Genomic DNA, 18,888 nt, shown 5'->3' on the forward strand with positions numbered 1-18,888 from the left:
ATAGTCTTATCACCGGGTATGCATAGCATACAGTTAAAGGAAGTTTGCACAGGTTATTGCCTCTGTTTAGATATGACAGGATAACACACTAGCATATGCTTCTTATACATTTGACTGAGAATTTCCTATAGCTACTCATCATCATTACATAAACCATGGTGATTTCTTTGTTACTCAACGCTTCCTAAAAGTGTTACTTGATTTGACCAATCAATGAAGTTATAAGAAATTGTAGCCACTAAGATCCATTTATAAGCTTTTTGAGATGAATTTATGTGCCTCGTGTTGGGTCATCATTTGAATCTTTAGATACTACCAATTCTGCACAGAGGTATACAAACTTGGTTTGCGGTCAATTCTCTTTTGATGTGTCAGGTCAGTCTTGCTACAGAAAGGAAGCTCTTTTGGCAGTCTCCCTTAACCAATGCCAATCAAATATATTTCATGTTTTCACTGCATTCTCTAGATTATAATTGAACCTTGGTCTTACTCCTACAATACATAGGTAAGCCAATGTCTGACTAAACTCAAATGTATTACTGTGATAGCTGTTCCAATGAAACTGGTTGATATGCAACTTGTATGAGCTTGTGCATTAGCACGCATTGTTCTTACTGAAGCAACTGAAGCTTGCATAATGAGACAAACCCATTTACAGTGGCTTCTATCAAACCTTATAAATGCCAGACCGCTATAAAGCCTGTAACAATATATTAAACAAAGAAGTTAGCGAATTGTTGAATTAATAGCTCTGGTATATCAAACAAACATATTGGTTCTTAAGCGTACATGTAGTTAATACCGAACTGGCCCTAGTCATCATAGGCAACAGAACTCGTTGGAAACACAGTTTGAATCACACAGTTGAGAGAACTTTTTCATTTTCACTGCCATATTCACAACTGTCATTGCAGTTAAAAAAAATTAGCTATATTCGCTATATAACATCTTTGGTTTTACCTACATGGTATTCTGACAAGTACCTATCTGATGTACGATTGAACTCTTGGAACCCTTACGGTCTCTGATGTTGATAACTCTAGTTCCTTAATTTGTGACTCGGAATCTCAGAGCCAACTTTACAAAACATATGTTAACAAAGATTAAAATGGGTAATTATCCTGTGTCTCATCATACTTTCGAGGTGTGTCTCAACATACTTTCGTGATGGTTCGATATGTGCATTATATAGCACACACTTGATCAAGACACCATGACAAAAGTTCATCAGCTGATGTCATCATTGCACAATCTCATGCCGATGGCTTGTTTACTGACTTAGTGTACCATTGCGCAGCTGTTTCCTGTTCGCAAATATCCTGCTCCTATTCATAAACATCCATTCCAATTATCAAGGCAGTTATTGGTCAACCAACGATTATGCTCTCGTCATGCTTATGTATGTTTACAAAGGTTTTGTATAACTACTGAGCTATAGCAGAAGTGGTTTTAGCCTTTCCCTGCTAGTTAGCCTATTTGGGCAATTAAAAAGACAGCTTTATTTTGACAGCTTTAATATCTCTGTTGCGTCACAGGACTTACTTATTAGTTGCTATAACAAATTTGATATAGGGTTCACAACTTGTAGCCTATTCCACAAGCTATGAAAACAGCACTCTTGTATTACTAAAATCATCTTATTGTAGCTTGAAACACATTTTGCTCACTGGTTCAATACTTATGTTCTCGCATATTTTGCAATTTATATTATAATGTATATTTTGCAGTGAAATAGCATCTTGCATATATTTCACTCCATCCCAAGCATTGTTTGTCATTTTGCAAGCAGGTTACAGATTGAACAAATCATTGTTATTACTGTTTTTTCCTAATTGTTTCTTCAGGGCTTGCAATAAATAATAATACCAGTATGTAATTTTAATTTTGAAAGCAGTTAATACTGATCAACTTATAAAAGTTAGGGTGTGCTTTGTAGATCAGACTTGATACTCGTTGCGCTTGCTCACCCGTACGATAAATCTTTTCTTAATGGCACACTGCTCTTCCTGATGCTGTATCGACATTTGTGCTGGGATAGTATTACTTGGTAGCCATCATATACAATGGCACTAGATCCTATGGCTGACTATACAGCATTCTCACCTTTTGAGCAGGTAGCCATCATATGCCGTGACAGACTAGGTAAATGTATGCCAGATATTAAGACAATGATACAACGCTCATGTATTTGGACTACTTCTGTTCACTCACCAGTTTCGATGGTAACCAAGTAATTCTGAGACAAATTCTACGCTATCGGGACCTTGACCATAACTATAACACATCTTGAATTACAAATTCTAATGGCCTGTTTTAGCTGCTTACTAGAGGATATACACCTTGCGATTGGAAAATGCAACTTATGTAGTTGAATCTTTTAAAAAACAAAATGTTTTTAACAAATTTCAAGAAACTATGATGAGGCAACAGCATCTAATATACTCGAATAGTCCGATGATAAGATTCTATGCCTAGAGCATTGCTGTGCCAATGAAACACTGTGTTTGTATTCAGGCTCCTAGGGTATGGGCATAAAGATTAACATTGGTATATATTCAGCCTATATTGGTGATAAGTATAACGCAACAGCATCATTATTTCAATTCTTATACAGTAACGAGGAAAAGTATGGAGCCACCTTGCAGCTTCCATCACAACAATATTTCAAAGATCAATAACAAATTCAGCTCAAGTGAATACCCTAGGACACTTATGTATTCGCAGCATCTAACTTTCGCGTTTTCGCGGTGTAATCCTCTCGCGAAAATTTAATGAGCGAAACTAAACTATCATAACGAACGAGCGAAAACGCGAAGTTAAATAGCTTTGTTCGTTGATATCCACAATAAAATCGTAATATTAGAAATGCAGGCAACTTTCGTCTGTGGTTAGGATAAATGGGAAATTTCTGGTAAACTCATTATAGCTAATACACCAACTGAGCAGCATGGCAAAGCAATATCAGTTTGGTCACCGAATTTGTAACTGATGAGGATGAAAGTCTGGTAGGTGAAGTCGTAAAATTGAAGAATAATTATTGCAGTGATGAATTTTATTACTATCCAAAAACAATATCAACCCTCATCAGGTCCAAAAACATTTATCTCTTTCACTGCCAATCATGTACAAATTCGTTACCGGCCTAGTGCCAGCCATTTTACCGAAATTGCCGATATTGCTTCATTATATGTATACAGTATTTTTCAAGTTCTACTTTAATTATCTGTATAATCACGAAAATCTAAATTGTCTGTTATGTCATCAACAACTAATTACCTGTTTTATGACTCGCGCGGGGTAGTTAATGAACTCACAGAAAAATGTTCGTTTTTAGATTAGAAATTCTCAAACAAAAGTTTAAAATTGCTTCGTTGTTTTAGGCTGATTTTATAGAGAAATCTTCGGACAACACAGTCAATTTTATAAAACACTTAAAGACCGTGGGTTATGTGGTCAACAAATAATAAAATCAGGTTACTAGACAATTGCTGAGAAAGTCAGAAAATGCGTTTATGTCAGTGGCCCCTAGAAAACGCATAAATGCGTTTATGGCAGCGTAAGGGTTATACAGTTTTGGTTGTGAAGTTGGTTGTTACCTATCTATTTTCTTCTTCTTGGGATTCGAGTGTGAAAGTCACAGCGGGAGGGACCTAGACGTCATTGATAGTCTAAGAAACAAATGGCAGCAAGTGATCAAATTGAATTGTCGATCTCACCCACACATTTCAACCTGTGGTTTACAAATACGAACTATTCCCAAATTGAATTTTTTTCTTATTAGTGAACCGGACCTGAGGAATTTAATGTTTTTTCCACTGCATTTATTTTCACACCACTATATTTTCGCACTCATCAGAGCCGCGAAATTAAGTTGCAGCGAAATTTTACTCTGTGTGCTACTCACGAAACTAAATACTAGCGAAATATAAGTGTCCTAGGGTATATCAAATCAAAAGTTCACATCAATTTAATCTTTTGTTTTTTATTATGCCATTCTTTTGTTAGGATTTTAGGAAGTTGAAACCTAACTCCAGTGATGTAACACCTCCACCAACTGTGAATCATTGTTTTATTAAGATATTTTAAAATTAGTTTAGCTTTGTTCTATTGTAACAAAATCTTTCAAGTTTTCTAAAATGCTTGACATTTTTAGTAAACCAGAAACATTAATTGAGCGTTGCACGAGCAGCATACAGACAAGTTGCATAAGTGTAATAATGCCAACATATGAACTACCAAAGAACAGCGAGCAAATATTAGCTTTCTAAATAAGAAAGAAGTAAAACGTACATGTATACGTAAAACTGTATAAAGTAAAAAACTAAATGTATATAATATGTAAAATGTATTTGTACATATATGTATACTTCTATTGTACAGTACGTAATAATTTTTACAGAAAAAATGTTTATTGCTGTGAACAAATATTAGTCGAGTTGTTGCAGTTCAGAGTAAGAAAAAGTGAAAAATGTTGAAAGTAAGCCAATGCTTTCACACGTAACTGTATCAAGGCCTGGCTACACACTGACGAAATGTGTTATTTGCGATGCGTCGGCAGCGCATTGTCAATATGTCGTTTCGAAACGAGCATGTTGGTCTACATCGGTAAAGATAAAATCGATGCATATGTGATAGGCTGAAATAGTTTATTATTATGATCTTGATTCGTTTTTATTCATTTCCAATGCAAACTGATTGTATTCAAAATTGCCTTTCGAACAACGATGGCAACAGAGCTTCCCACAAACAACTATTTATATATGGACAGAGACATTCTCAGATATAACATATATACGAAGCCCACTGGTATACATAGGAACTGTTTATATAACATTTCATATAATTTTTGATAATTAAATATGTTAAAATTCTTTTTGCCTATAGCTTAGTTCATGTCATTAACTTAAAAGTATTTTGTGCTAAATGTGTTTTTTCTTTGAGCAAAGTATAGCAATGCAAATAGTTGCACAAGCACTAATGCCATCACAAATCATTGATAATTCATGTTACAATACAGATACTCTAATGATACTTCAATAACAATACTGGTAATACCAGACCATCGCAAATTCTCACTGGTTTATTTATTGGTCATCGCATCGTTTAAAAACACCGGTGGGAGTGGATATAGTAAATACCGTATTTGCACTATGCATCAACGATGCATTTCATCAGTGTATGTATCCAGGCCTTTTAGCGCATACTGCTCATAATGGCAACATCAAGTGCATTAATTTTGTTAACAATTATGAGATACTCTTATATGACAAAACAATTGTATAGGGCCTACTTTCATTTCATTATGTCTGCTCCTTTGCTACGGTAACTAAACTAGCCAATGAGCAGCCAAAAGAATATTCAAGTTTGAGCCACCCAGAGGCCTTAAAGGCTGGTTCACACCACACCGCAGTATCTCGGTGTTGATGCCATTATACTTCGGTGGTCGTCGATGATAACCATGTTCACACTATCACAAACTCATCCACGTTTACATCAGCAAATACTTGATGATGTGGTGTTCTCATTTTTCTTTTTAAATATCGCGAAGAAACCTCTTTGTTCTCATCAGGGTTGGAAAATATCAGTATTCTTTTTGGAAAAAATCAGATATTTTTTATTTAAATCAGATTTTTTTGAAAACATCAATTACCAGCTTTTTTTCATAATCGCTAACATAATATTATTTTATTGAAGTGTGCCACATGAAAACATTAGCAACGTAACAAAACAACTTTGCATCACTTTAATTTATTAAAAGTTGTTTTTATTTCAATTTTGTCCAAGTTGTGCAGTTCATATTCACAGTAGACCCTCTATAAGTCCCATTTTTGGGGTCAGCCTTTGAGATGGGAAAGTTCTGAAGAAAATAAATCAAACGTGATATTTTAGGATGATTTAAATCATTTGATTTTAATCGACCATTTCTGGTTTTCGCATGCTTGAATCAAATACTAGTCCCGCAGCGACTATCATAAATGGAAATAAATCACACTATCTGTGACAGTGAATTACTATCGCCGAAACTGTGCACATTGTACAGGCTATCGTCGATAGTGGGCGAAAAATCAGGAAAGTCTGACAGCTGCAAATTTTCCTGATATATCCGCATCGCTTCGTCTATGCCATCGCTTCGTCGATGCCATCGCATATACGGTTCACGTAATCGATGATGATCGTCAAAAGAAAAACGCCGACATATGACGATTTAGTGTGAACCAGCCTTAAGGGTGCATCTACATGAGATTACCCAAACTAGAAAACATTTTGGTTAAATTTTGTGTAGGCAAGTACGATTGTGTAGGCAAGTACGATTGGGATGAGCTCAGAAATTCCCTCTACCATTGCAGAGTAGAGGGAATTTTAAATGCTTCAGCACAGCCTCTGAAAACATAGAATTTAGGAAATCGATAAAATTTAACTAGAGGTAATCCTCGATTTCTTGATCTCCATCTACGTCAGTTGGCTCTGCTCTTCTTAAGTATATCTGTAGTTGATCTAACATTTTCTGCATGTTGTCTTGCCTATTCATCAGCACTGTAAAAAAGAGCATCAAGTCTGAAGGACACTATCTGAAGGACACTGCAAAGGAATATAAAAATGTGTACAGAAGTAAATATGAGAAACTCAATTAGATGTGAGTAACTCAATTAGACGTAAAAAACTAAAAAAACAGTAATAATCAATCAATAATATGAGGCTTGTATTGTCATTTTGTCTTGATGTTAAAGAATCAAGGTGTAGCCCCGGTGATACAGGTAATAAGGTAGGTAAGAGGCAGCAATACAGAGCTTGCTCACTTTAGAGTATTTTTAAGCATTAAATCAACATTAAAATTTAACTAATTTACATTTGTTTGTTTTTATATTGGATACTTGGTACGTATAGGTAAGTTCTAATTATCACAGCCAGCCTCTCCAACTTCACTAGTTTTTGTTTTTTATTCGCTTTAAATATTACTCTCATGAAAAATTCTACAATTTTAAAATAATTGATAAAAAGATACTCACACAAATTTGTTTTAATATTTTTTATGGTAATTTTAAGGAAACATTGGCTTATTCTTCTTTCACCACTACTATCACATACACCAAATACTCTTCTGCTGATCCATAATTTTAAAACTGAAAAGGGGACAGCCTGAAGCACTGTTTACTATTATTCTCACACTATAGAACTAAGCTACATATGTCAAGAACTGCACACATAATTTAATTTACGGAACGACATTGTTTCGAGCAACTTTAGACCTTGTATGCTGAAAAGTAGTTTGTATGTTGAGACATATATTTACTAAAATTTTACATTGTATGTCAAAGAATTTGTATGTTGAAGTGATAACAAGTCACATCTTGAGTGTACTTTTGGTATGTTTTGGATTTCATTTGGAAAAGTATTCGCTGACAATAAGCAAACCAATCACAATCACCATTTATGGCAGGCGTATCAAGTACTCCTGATACTAGTAAATACACCGGTGTTTACAGCTAGCAGCTGAAGAGTCAACTCTCACAGAGTCATCAGAGGATTTGCTCAATATTTCTCCAGTGCCCTTCAGGAGGGATGACACTGACAAAGTCTGCGTGTTTTGTAAACAGATTATAATAATAGACAACGTTGATTAAAGTCAAGAGTAATTGTTTCACAAAGTAGAGTCAAATAATTGGGCTGCAAAGGCGAAGTGTTGCCCAGGTCAATGACAAACATTGTTTGGGCTAGGTCGTTAGCTATTGACTCATCTAGTTGGATTTTTTAGCGGGTTAAATAAGACCCAGAGTGCAAACTGTTAACAAAATTTTTCACACCTTGGGGTAGGTTCTGCTTTAAACACATGTTGTTTGCCATTTCTTTAGCTCCTGAATATTTTTAGAATGCGGTAGAAAAAAATATTGAAAGGTTTAAAAGGAGTCATCTGTTTAAAGTATGACATCCTAGTGTGAGGGTCAAACGCTCAAAAACACGGGGAGAGGTTCAGTAGGGTGCTACAGAGGATTTAAAAATCAAGCATAACACTCCACAAGGAGAAATGTGAGTTTTGATGTTCACATGTCAACTTTTTAGGCCACATAGCTAGCGGTATGGTACGGGTATAAAACCTGAATCCAGTAAAATAGAGGCTATCATTAATATGTCACCTCCTACCAATAGAATGGAAGCGAGAAGATTCACTGGTATGGTTAATTACTTAATGAAATTTAGTGGTCAACTTGCAGTTTTATGCGTGCCAATTCATGAGATTCTTGATCAAAATTCCAAATGATTTTGGGGACCAGACAAAGAAGAGGCATTTTAAAGTAAAACAGGAGATATCTAAGTAGCCCGTGTTATGTACATTTGATCTAAATGCTCAGCACAGGGTGTCACTGAATGCTAGTAATACTGCTCTTGGTGCTGTTGCTACAGTTGACCAAAAGTGGCGATTGGCAGCCAGTTGAATATGCTTCCAAGAAAATGTCTAAAACAGAGATAAGATATGCTACGGTAGAGAAAGAATCAATTTTTGCCATTACACGGGCTTGCGAAAAATTTGATTACTATCTCATAGATCGCCAGTTCGAGATCGGGAGTGACCATAAGCAATTTTAAGTAAAAAACATATCTCCCGATTACCGACCAGGGTACGTTTTAAATTACCTACGTTTAATGAGGTATGATTACACTATTGTTCATACTCGAAACAAAATTTTTTGACTGACTCCTTGAATCGACCTGGTGGATATGCTTGTGATAAGATAGCAAGCATTAAATGTAGCGCAGTAGAGAGCTATGCACATGATGTAGTATTTTTTAGTACATATCCGGATGTTAAGGAAAAAGTACTTCTTAAGGCTACGCAAGGAAAATAGTTGCGCTAAGAAATGCTTAGCGTATTTGTGTAAGGAATGGCCATATAACGTAGATATGTTTGGCGAAGAATTATGATATTTATAGGCTGCCAGGGACAAGCTCAATGTCTATAACGGATATTTATTATACAATTCGAGGATCTATATACCTGAGCCAATGTGAGCTGGGTATCTAGAAAAGTGGCATGAAGGCTAGCAAGATATTACGAAATATCAAATACACACGCGGCGACACTTTTGGTGGCCATTTGTCAGCAGTGATATTGCAGATATGATAGGCAGACGCAATGTTTGTATTATGCATTCTTGGGTTAAAGGTTGACTTGCAACAAAATTCACATTACAGTTATTTAGTGGCAAAAGGTTCACCATGTCTTACTCTGCTGTGTTGTAAGTGCCAAATATGTGAAAATGTGATCACAAGCTCTTAAAAGCTCAAAACAAACAGTTAATCGCAGCCATCCCAAAAATGCCATAAGTTGGAATAGATTAGCTATATAGGTTAGTTTATATATACATGTAAATTAACCTAGTACATGTATATATATATATTTTTTTTTTTTCAATTATTTTTATATTTCTACATTTTTTATTTTTACTAACATCTTTCCTTTCACTTACCAAACTTGCATATTTTGAAAAATACTGAATGTCATCTGTTAGAAATTATTTGAGTGTAGTCAAATATTTACTCAAATTTTACATCGTATGTTGGCAAATTGGCATGCTGAGGTGATTGGAAGCAGGGCTTTGTCCATATCAGAACAATGATAATAAAAAACTAATGTTCCATTTGAGACATCTTGGCATCATTTTGAAATGAAACATAGACAAGTCACAAAAACCGTGAGAAGAAATAATTACGCAAATTGACTAGCATAATAAAGAAAAGTATCATCGAGAGTGGCTATCGGTTAGTTGAGTTCAACCATTCATTTCAACTCCGTAGAGCTGGCGTAGAGCTGTCAAGGGTGTCAAAAACAATCGACACAGCTCACAATTTCCTGTTTGAAAACAAGATTCTTGAAACCTGCAATTTGAGATTATATATAAAATGATATGAGGTGTAAAATGACTAGATTATAAACATGATCACCTCACCTTCTGCCCATTGCCGACTTTGTTCATGCACCTCTATAATCTTATGATGAGCTTCCTCTAGTGCTACAATATAATCAATTGCAACGACTGTACACCAAGCGTTGCACAAATTTTCTGACCAATGATAGGCAATATCTGTTCGGAGGTATTTCATGATTTTAAGATGTTTTCTAGATTTCTCAATACTAAAAATGAGAGAGGATGTTCATACTTTGCAAATCATAGAGCTGTGAATATAACTGCTATCTATCCTATACTAAACACTTTGTGCAACGGTAATCTCTTTTCGTAGTCCCACAAGTGAGGATAAATCTCACCAGCTCATGCCTCTTGTCTAATCGTATGTTAGGAAATGGGTGGCTTTTCTAACAGTACAGAATGTAAGCTATGAGGGAGGAAAGTGCATACTTTTCTTTAAGAGGCATAAACCTACCTCTAGATTTCACGAACCTTGTTGTTGCCTCTATGACCAGTCAATCAATAAAACTCAGGTTACCAATCATATACATAAAATCATATCATACAGAGCACAGCTCTGAACCTACAGGAAAACTTGGTGGTTGTGATATGAATGTACCTTTCGCCTGCTGATGGTTTTCTTCTTTTAGAGCATCAATCTGTTTGTACGACTCCAAAATAGTTTCTGTGATAAGGAGGGAATAAATTATAATTGCAAGGTGAGTTGTCACCACGAATGGCCTCTACACCTGGTTGTGAATAAGATATGATAGCAGGCAGAAGATGTGACTTATTTGAAGATGGCATAGCAATGGTTACAATACAGTAGAGTAAAACTTTCTACTTAATACAAATAAATTCAGGAGGCCAAAGCAATTGTTTCATACTTGCGGTAGAAAAATACAGACACATTTGAACAATGTAGATTGGATATAAAAATCAAGCCTTCCAATACAGAATTAAGCCCATATATGTAATATCCAGTCGTTCTTAATAATATACAGTTCCAGATTCAAGGTTAAGCAATAAAAGATTTATTTTTGAACTCTTTATCTAATTTAATAACCTCGGCCATTTGATCATAACAAGAGGATAACTCCAACATATAAGTATATACATGTTCATATATCGTATTAGAGTTACTTTACTGCTACTATAAACAATGAAATAAGTTGAAGAGAACTCGGTTATATGTCACATCTATAAGCACTTCTTTTACCACGCTGTACATTAGAGGCGAAATAGGTCAACTAATGTAAGAGGAGGAAACCTGCAAGACCACCGCACCGCAGTTATGATATAAGGTCACAGATCTATGATCGACACAAAGTACTTGTCGAGTGATCGCTTATTCAATGAAAAGACTCGCATCAAAGCAAAACCATGTCCAGAGCAAGTTTATGTATACCAGATCATAGCGAAAGAGGTACGCAAGTACAGTCCTGACAGCAGACTGAATGACTCACCTTTTTTAGGATTTGCAGTATCAAAGTGACAAGATTTGAAATAGGTAAACACAAATGCCATGTGAGTAATGGTTAACAGTGAGGGTTAACCAAACTGCTTAGCGACTTACCCTGTGTAGCTGCCCTCTCCTTTCTTCTCAATAGTTCAGCAGCAGAATGATGCTTCATACTTTCAGCCAACTCTAGTGGCGTATGCTTTATGGCATCTTTCATACTGAGAAGAGTCACTAATTTGTTGGCAGGGAGACAGTCAACTAAACTCTCTAATGTCTCTGTGTGACCACAGCAGGCCGCATTGTGAATGGCTGTACGTAGAATATTAGATTGTGTCTTGAGTATGTCATGTCTCTGCTCCGGTAGAAAGGGATGTAATAAAGCTTTTACACTCTCTGTTTTCCCATACACTGCAGCCCACGTTACAGCTGTCCAACCCCCTCCATCCCGTTCTAGCACGAGCTGTAACCTCCGTTGGGGTGATACAGACGCAATCAAAATGTTTATGCAAGCAGTGTAGCCCTGCTGTGCAGCCCTGTACAAGGCTGTGACTCCTTCTACCATCTCAAAGAGTAGCTTGTCCGCTTCTCCCCTCATCCCACCCAAAAGCAGGCCAAGCACTTCTGGATGGTCTCTCAAGACAGCCAATCGTACTGCTGTGTAATTGTCTTTGTCTCTTACTTCTAGAATACTTTTAAGAATTATCCTCACAGGTTTACCCTCTAATGACACTTGCAGAGATCCCAAGTCAGAATCTGCATCTTCGATGTAATTTGTGAGCCAGTTGGTTAAAGGTGAAGAGTTTGCCATTTTCTACTGCAACAGATGCTTTCCATGACAAAGAAATCTTCCAACGAATGAGAAACGAGGACAAGATGCAGAAACTGGTATTTAAATAATACAAAGGCAGGTTAAAGATAAATAGGTAGTTGCAGAGAAAACACAAGTTAAATCTCCAACCAGACGAGAAACAAAGGAAACAATATAATAGATATATAATATTTGATATAGATATAGTATACGATACAAGCTGTTATTCACCATGCTTGTAAAGCCTCAGCATGTAGCCGAGCTTGTCAGTGAAGTGAGATTCAGAGCTACGATCTCGACATTCATTAGTCGATAAAATTCGGTTAATTTGCTTTTGTACACGAACATGATAAGCTACATAATATAGCAGTTACATTCATAACCTACATGTACTTTTTGAATGACCTGTGAGGTGTTATAGGCATAGGCTTCGAGTTAGTCGCTACGTGTATGTCTGATAGCTGCGGTAATCAATTTAATTCACCGGTATCTCTTTAATTATCAGATTCATTCCAGGATGTGGATTGGACGCAATGTAGGAAGCACGTCATTAGAAAGTCACAAATCTACTTCAAATGCAATTTTTTATAAAGTAAGCTTATCTCAGATTGTGATCTCAAAAACTGCTGAGCTTGATAAACACAAGTTAAATCTCCAACCAGACGAGAAACAAAGGAAACAATATAATAGATATATAATATTTGATATAGATATAGTATACGATACAAGCTGTTATTCACCATGCTTGTAAAGCCTCAGCATGTAGCCGAGCTTGTCAGTGAAGTGAGATTCAGAGCTACGATCTCGACATTCATTAGTCGATAAAATTCGGTTAATTTGCTTTTGTACACGAACATGATAAGCTACATAATATAGCAGTTACATTCATAACCTACATGTACTTTTTGAATGACCTGTGAGGTGTTATAGGCATAGGCTTCGAGTTAGTCGCTACGTGTATGTCTGATAGCTGCCTGATAGCTGCGGTAATCAATTTAATTCACCGGTATCTCTTTAATTATCAGATTCATTCCAGGATGTGGATTGGACGCAATGTAGGAAGCACGTCATTAGAAAGTCACAAATCTACTTCAAATGCAATTTTTTATAAAGTAAGCTTATCTCAGATTGTGATCTCAAAAACTGCTGTCATGTTTTTTACTAAGTATCAGCACTATAATAGTATTAGGTACCAACGCTGCGAGTGTCATTTCTAAAGATTGTCATGGCCTTTTTGGTCATGGAGCAACTGATGTCATCACATAATAACATGTGTGAACGTAAGACTGACCTATGTATAATATTGTGCTATTTTGCAAATGATAGCACCATTTTCATTAGTTCATTTATACATTAAAGCACATAAATTACATAATTTTTTTATTATATATTTCAATACATCAGAGTCTTGGCTTTCGAATGAGCCTATATTTAATACACAAAGAATAATAGAACTATGAAAAACGGGGTGTCAAAAGTACATCCTGCAAAAAAAACACTTGGTTTAGGTGGACGAGTATAACTGGAGTGGCTCAGAACCTGGTCACGTGACGAGGGAATTTTCTGTTTTTGTAACATAAAACATATAACATCAGAAAACATGTAAATCGTTTTATAGCAATTTTCAATGTCTATGTGGAGAGTTTTTTAGTCTGAGTTCCAGCTCCATTTTTGCACGCAGAATACGCATTTTTTGGTGTGAAGAAAATGAAGCAGTTATCGCAAGCCAGACTACTAGCCAAGTGTCTCCGTGTTTTCTGTTTTTGTCACATGTCTTGCACATGGGATTCTATCGCGGGAAATACTTAATAACTAAACAAGTATGCATTGAAATTCACAATCGCTGTGGTAACGACTTACAATACTTACAATAGACATGTTACAAAAACAGAAAATTTCCGTCACGTGACCAGGTTCTGAGCCACTCCAGTTATACTCGTCCGGCTTAGGTACTCAAAATGTGGTGTTGTAATTCTCATTTAGCCTTAGGTCGCCGATCCCTTTCGCTGCCATTGAGGCTGCGTTTTTTTGTGACAATCGGTGCTGTTAAACCCGGAGAGCGCTAATAATAAACTAAGATTCTAGATAATCAGCAATGCCCGCTATCGTGCTAACGCCCGACCAATACAAACACATGTTCTGGGTTAATTAATTATGCTTAAATAAATGTACTGTCGTTGATAAAGGTAATGAAATCACATTGATTAAATTATGACCTGCGGTTGCGTCGCCCTAGGACTAAATGTCAATCGAACTTTCGCGAGATCACGCAATGCTGAAATTAATTAGTCTCGGTCGTCACCCTTAACATCGCATTAAAAATAAAGAGCTAGTGTTTAATATCATCGGGAAAATATAGTATGGTTCTTGGAGTCTGAGGTACTTATCATAGAAATAATATGTACATGGAGAACTAATGACACTGATTCCTTTGACATCTTCATTCGTTCTCTAGAGTTGTCCTACCTTCGCCTGCCACTAGCGTCATTATCGTCACTTTCGTAGTTGATAAATAAGCGGTAAGAGCACACAACAATGAATATGAGAATTGTGACGCCACAATTTTCGAGACTATGCCAGTAAACTTTTTGCGGTAGAGCTCTGGGGAAATCCTATAAACACCAACCAATGTCTGTCTCACCATGGCAAACAATAGCTCATTCGAAAGCCAAGACTGATGTATTGAAATACACAATAAAAAAATTATGTAATTTATGTGCTTTAAGTAAACATCGAATTCAAACATTTTTATTGTTTTTTATCATCTATCTATTTTATGAACAGTTTTTCGTGTTTGCAATTGAATTGAAAAATTATCAAATAAGTTTTGCAAGTGTAGTGTATTGATTATGTCTTCATTTGTTTCTGTGCCTAAAAGTACCTCTAAAAATAATTCTGATGTCAAAAAAATGCTCGACATTTACTAACTAGTATCGAATCATCGCACAATAGAGTATATATAGAGGCACGGTAGTTGAAAATTTTTTTAATTTGATACCAATTGTTAAAAATACATGAGGCTTAAGGAGACTAAAATAAGTTGTATTAAAACTAATGAAAACTATTGTTCAATTTGCATTGGTGCATAATAAATTTGCTTTACATAGTCAGATCAGATCAAAAAATTTTTCACGAAATTCCTCAAAATGAGGCAACAGCGTGGTAACTCTTTGCAAAAAATTCTGCACAATGTTTTAATTTTACTTTTGCTAGCGGTTATATATATACAGATACATATTTTTTTAATATTGTTTTACCACGTACTACATAACTATACATGTATATATTTTCTGTCCATCATGGTAACTTAGTATTAATTGGTATTTGTATTAGTAATATTTTGCAGTTTAGATTAAAAGTAAGTGCAGAAAATAAATAAAATACACCTGCAAGTACCTCACTCATCTACAACTCTACTTGGTTTGTCGTGAATGTCTCTGGTTGTTCTTAGCCAGAAAGAGTTGAATAATGCAGTGGTTTTTATAGTTGGGACAAAGAAACCCTCTTTTTGTCTTGTATTGTGTATTTAAAAAATATCAAATGAGTCTTCTATGACATTGCTTGCTTTCACCTTTAAAAAAGATTTAACTTTCTATCTTGTCTTCTCTTTGACAGTGAAAGAAAATTTGTGTCAGCTGGCAGCTTGGTAAAACTAACTGTGTTTTTCAAACGAAAAATAAAATGAAAAGCTCTATTTTGAATTTCTTCTTATTTTCTTATGCCATTCTTCAGGTATGGACTATGGAACCCAAACCTGACACCCGTATTCAAGAACTGTTCGAACAAGGGTCTCGTAAGCCACTTTTCTAGTTTTTGTGTCTGCATATTTTAAAACTCTTCTAAGCATTCCAAGAAGTCTGAAAGCTTTGGAAGAAACATTATTTATATATTTTTCCCATTTGAGATCATTACTCAACTCAATACCTAAGTAGGGATGGGAATTGACATTCTGGAGCTGCTTTTCACTAAGAAAAAACCTTTGTTGTGAGTCCATTTCCCTCACTGAAAGTACTGAGCACTTTTTAGCATTAATAGTTGCATGTTTTGGCGCAACGTTTAGTAAGGTCAATTTGTAGAATGTTACTTTTATCTCGGGTATTATAAAGCAAAGCATCATCTGCAAACAATCGACATTTAGATGTAATACCTGAAGGTAGATCGTTTATGTAAATTAAAAATAACAAGGGTCCTAACACAGAGCCCTGGGGTACCCCCCAAACGACTTCACAACAAGATGACTCCTGGCCATCAACTACAACTGCTTGTTTTTGAGTACATGTACTAAGGAAATTTTTCACCCAGTTTACGAATTCAGGGCTTATTCCGATCTTAGCCAATTTAAATAAGAGCTGTTGGTGGCTCACTGAATCGAACGTCTTGGAAAAATCCAAAATTATTAAATCTGTAACTAATCTGTGTCTTCGATTTATAGCTAAATCATTAAACATATAGATTAGCTGTGTCTCACATGACCTATCACTTCTAAAACCTTGTTGAGATTCTGTAAGATCTCATTTCGATTGAAAAAAGAATATGTTTTGCTAAAATATGCTCTAGAAGTTATGCAGGTAAGAGAAACAGGTCTGTAGTTGTTTGGCTGGCACCTGCTACCTTTCCTATAAATAGGTTTTACTCGAGCCATTTTCCATATTTCTGGTAGTATGCCAGTACTAAGAGTATATTTAAATATTTCTGTTAATGTATGAGCAATACACAAAGAAAAGGTTTTTAGAAATACACCAGTGATGTTATCAGGACCACATGATTTAGATGAACACCATCAGAGTCAACTATTAAAATGGATTGCTCTGAGGTGAAAGAAACAAAATCCTCCGAGAGTTTTGATCCATCATCAGTTACAAAAGCAGACTGGAAAAAATAATTAAACATGGAAGCTTTTTCTTTAGGCAGTTTTTTTATTTCCCTATTAAAAGACAAGTCTGGGATAATATCACTGCCATTTGCCTTATTTTGTCTGATATATCTGTAGAAAGGTTTGCTATCACTTGAGAGGAGTGGCTTATAAAGCTTTACAGAATGATGACTTTTGTTGGCTTGTTTTATTAGATGTTCATTAGGCTTCCTAACTATGTAGAATCTGCTGCTATTATAGTGCGTTGGAAAATTTTTCATAGTTGAATACAACTGCTACTCTTTTTTCAATGCATTCTTTAATTTTTTACTAAACCAGCCAGGCTGATCACTGGCAGTTTTGACTTTTGTAGGAACACACTTCTTCAAGTCCAGCATCTCCTTCAGGAATGTTTCATAGACCAGGCTCATATCTTGTTTTGAATCAATGCTCTGAATAATTTTTTTCTTCCAAAGATCAAAGATCTCAATAGCCCTGTTCAAGTCTGCTTTATCATAGCAGTGAATGAGAATATCATTTTCTGAATGAATCTTTGAAAATGAAATGTCTAATTGAATGTATAACAGAGCATGATCACTTAACACTGGTTTTAAAACCAGGCTGGAAAATAGTGTAGGCTGGAAAATATGCTATTCAAGAGACAAGTCTGCTATTTTGCATAGAAATGGGTTGCACATGTTATGTGTTCCAGTGCTAATAAAATTTCCCAATCAATTTTAGGTAAATTGAAGTCTCCACATATTACAAGACATCCCTCTGATATATTTACTATTTCAACAACATCATCAAGCAATGAAGGAAGCAAATTTTGATCCAGACAGTTAGGGACATGATTTAGAGTCAAAAAAATCAAAGCCTCTTTTTGAGAAGATAGTTTCAACAAAACAGCTTCTGCATTTGATTTAAGAGCAATAACTTTAGTCTGCAGATCATTTCTCATATAAATAGCAACGCCACCTCCATTTTGATTCCTATCCTTGCAAAACATCTGAAAGTTGTGTAAAGTTACCTCTCTAGAATACATTTCATTGCTCTCAGCTCTCTTACATTTCATGCTAGGTCTCAGTAAGACATATAGCATCCAAATTTTGAAACTTTTTGGTCTTCCATTCTAAATTAGATACTTTATTACAAAGAGAACGGATATTAGTATATATGATCTTAAAATTTATCAATTGTTAGATTAGCAATTTGTGGCAAGCTTATAGCGGCATTTTCCTGTATAGTTCGTTAATTTTTTTCTCAACTATTTTTTCCCTACTTATTTTAACATTTTCTCCTTATGTTAAAATGAGTAGGGTCTATGCTTTACCTCTTGTCTCAATTGGTATTGTATTTTTTGTTGTTTTTGTCAGATCTGGATTTACAAAAATACCCTCTAGACCTTCCACTAAGCTGCTAATTGTTTTAGCTTTTGTATCAATGACCACTTTTGAGCCTCAGTGCTCATGGAAACAATAAAAAGAGTTTTTTTCCTAAGGTTTCAATTTTGTGGATTCACCCCCAGCCTGTTTAATAAACTTCTCTACTTTTTTTTCTGTTACCCCCCTCTCCAGCAAAAACGGCATTTAGAACTCTCTTTTCTCTTTTTTTTATTTCAGTAGCTATCCCAGCAACCATTGTTGGTTTGGCTGTGAGTTTGCTTGATAAACCTGGATTTATATTAATAATAGAACCTCCCTCCTTAACAATAGGAATTATAGAATCAATTTTAGAAGACAAACTTCCTACAGCTTCATTTAGCTAATCAACCTTAGTTTCAACTGCTGAGATTTTTTTGAAACATTAGTTACTATCTCGAACAGTTTTTTTGAACTCGATTCACACGAGGTGCAGTTCCAAT

General features: G+C 35.5%; 1 protein-coding gene across 1 annotated transcript; it reads right to left on the reverse strand.

Moving 5' to 3' along the window:
* Nucleotides 1–4,061: 4,061 nt before the first annotated feature.
* On the reverse strand, nt 4,062–12,172 carry LOC137390724 (serine/threonine-protein phosphatase 6 regulatory ankyrin repeat subunit B-like). Its single transcript, XM_068077050.1, has 4 exons — nt 11,479–12,172; nt 10,522–10,587; nt 9,945–10,007; nt 4,062–6,534 (listed from the first exon to the last, which is right to left on the reverse strand). The coding sequence occupies exons 1-4, from the start codon at nt 12,170–12,172 to the stop codon at nt 6,419–6,421; spliced, it is 939 nt and encodes a 312-aa protein (XP_067933151.1). The 3' UTR covers nt 4,062–6,418.
* Nucleotides 12,173–18,888: the final 6,716 nt, after the last annotated feature.

This window comes from Watersipora subatra, chromosome 1 (genome assembly GCF_963576615.1).
Source record: "Watersipora subatra chromosome 1, tzWatSuba1.1, whole genome shotgun sequence".
NCBI classification, from domain to species: domain Eukaryota; kingdom Metazoa; phylum Bryozoa; class Gymnolaemata; order Cheilostomatida; family Watersiporidae; genus Watersipora; species Watersipora subatra.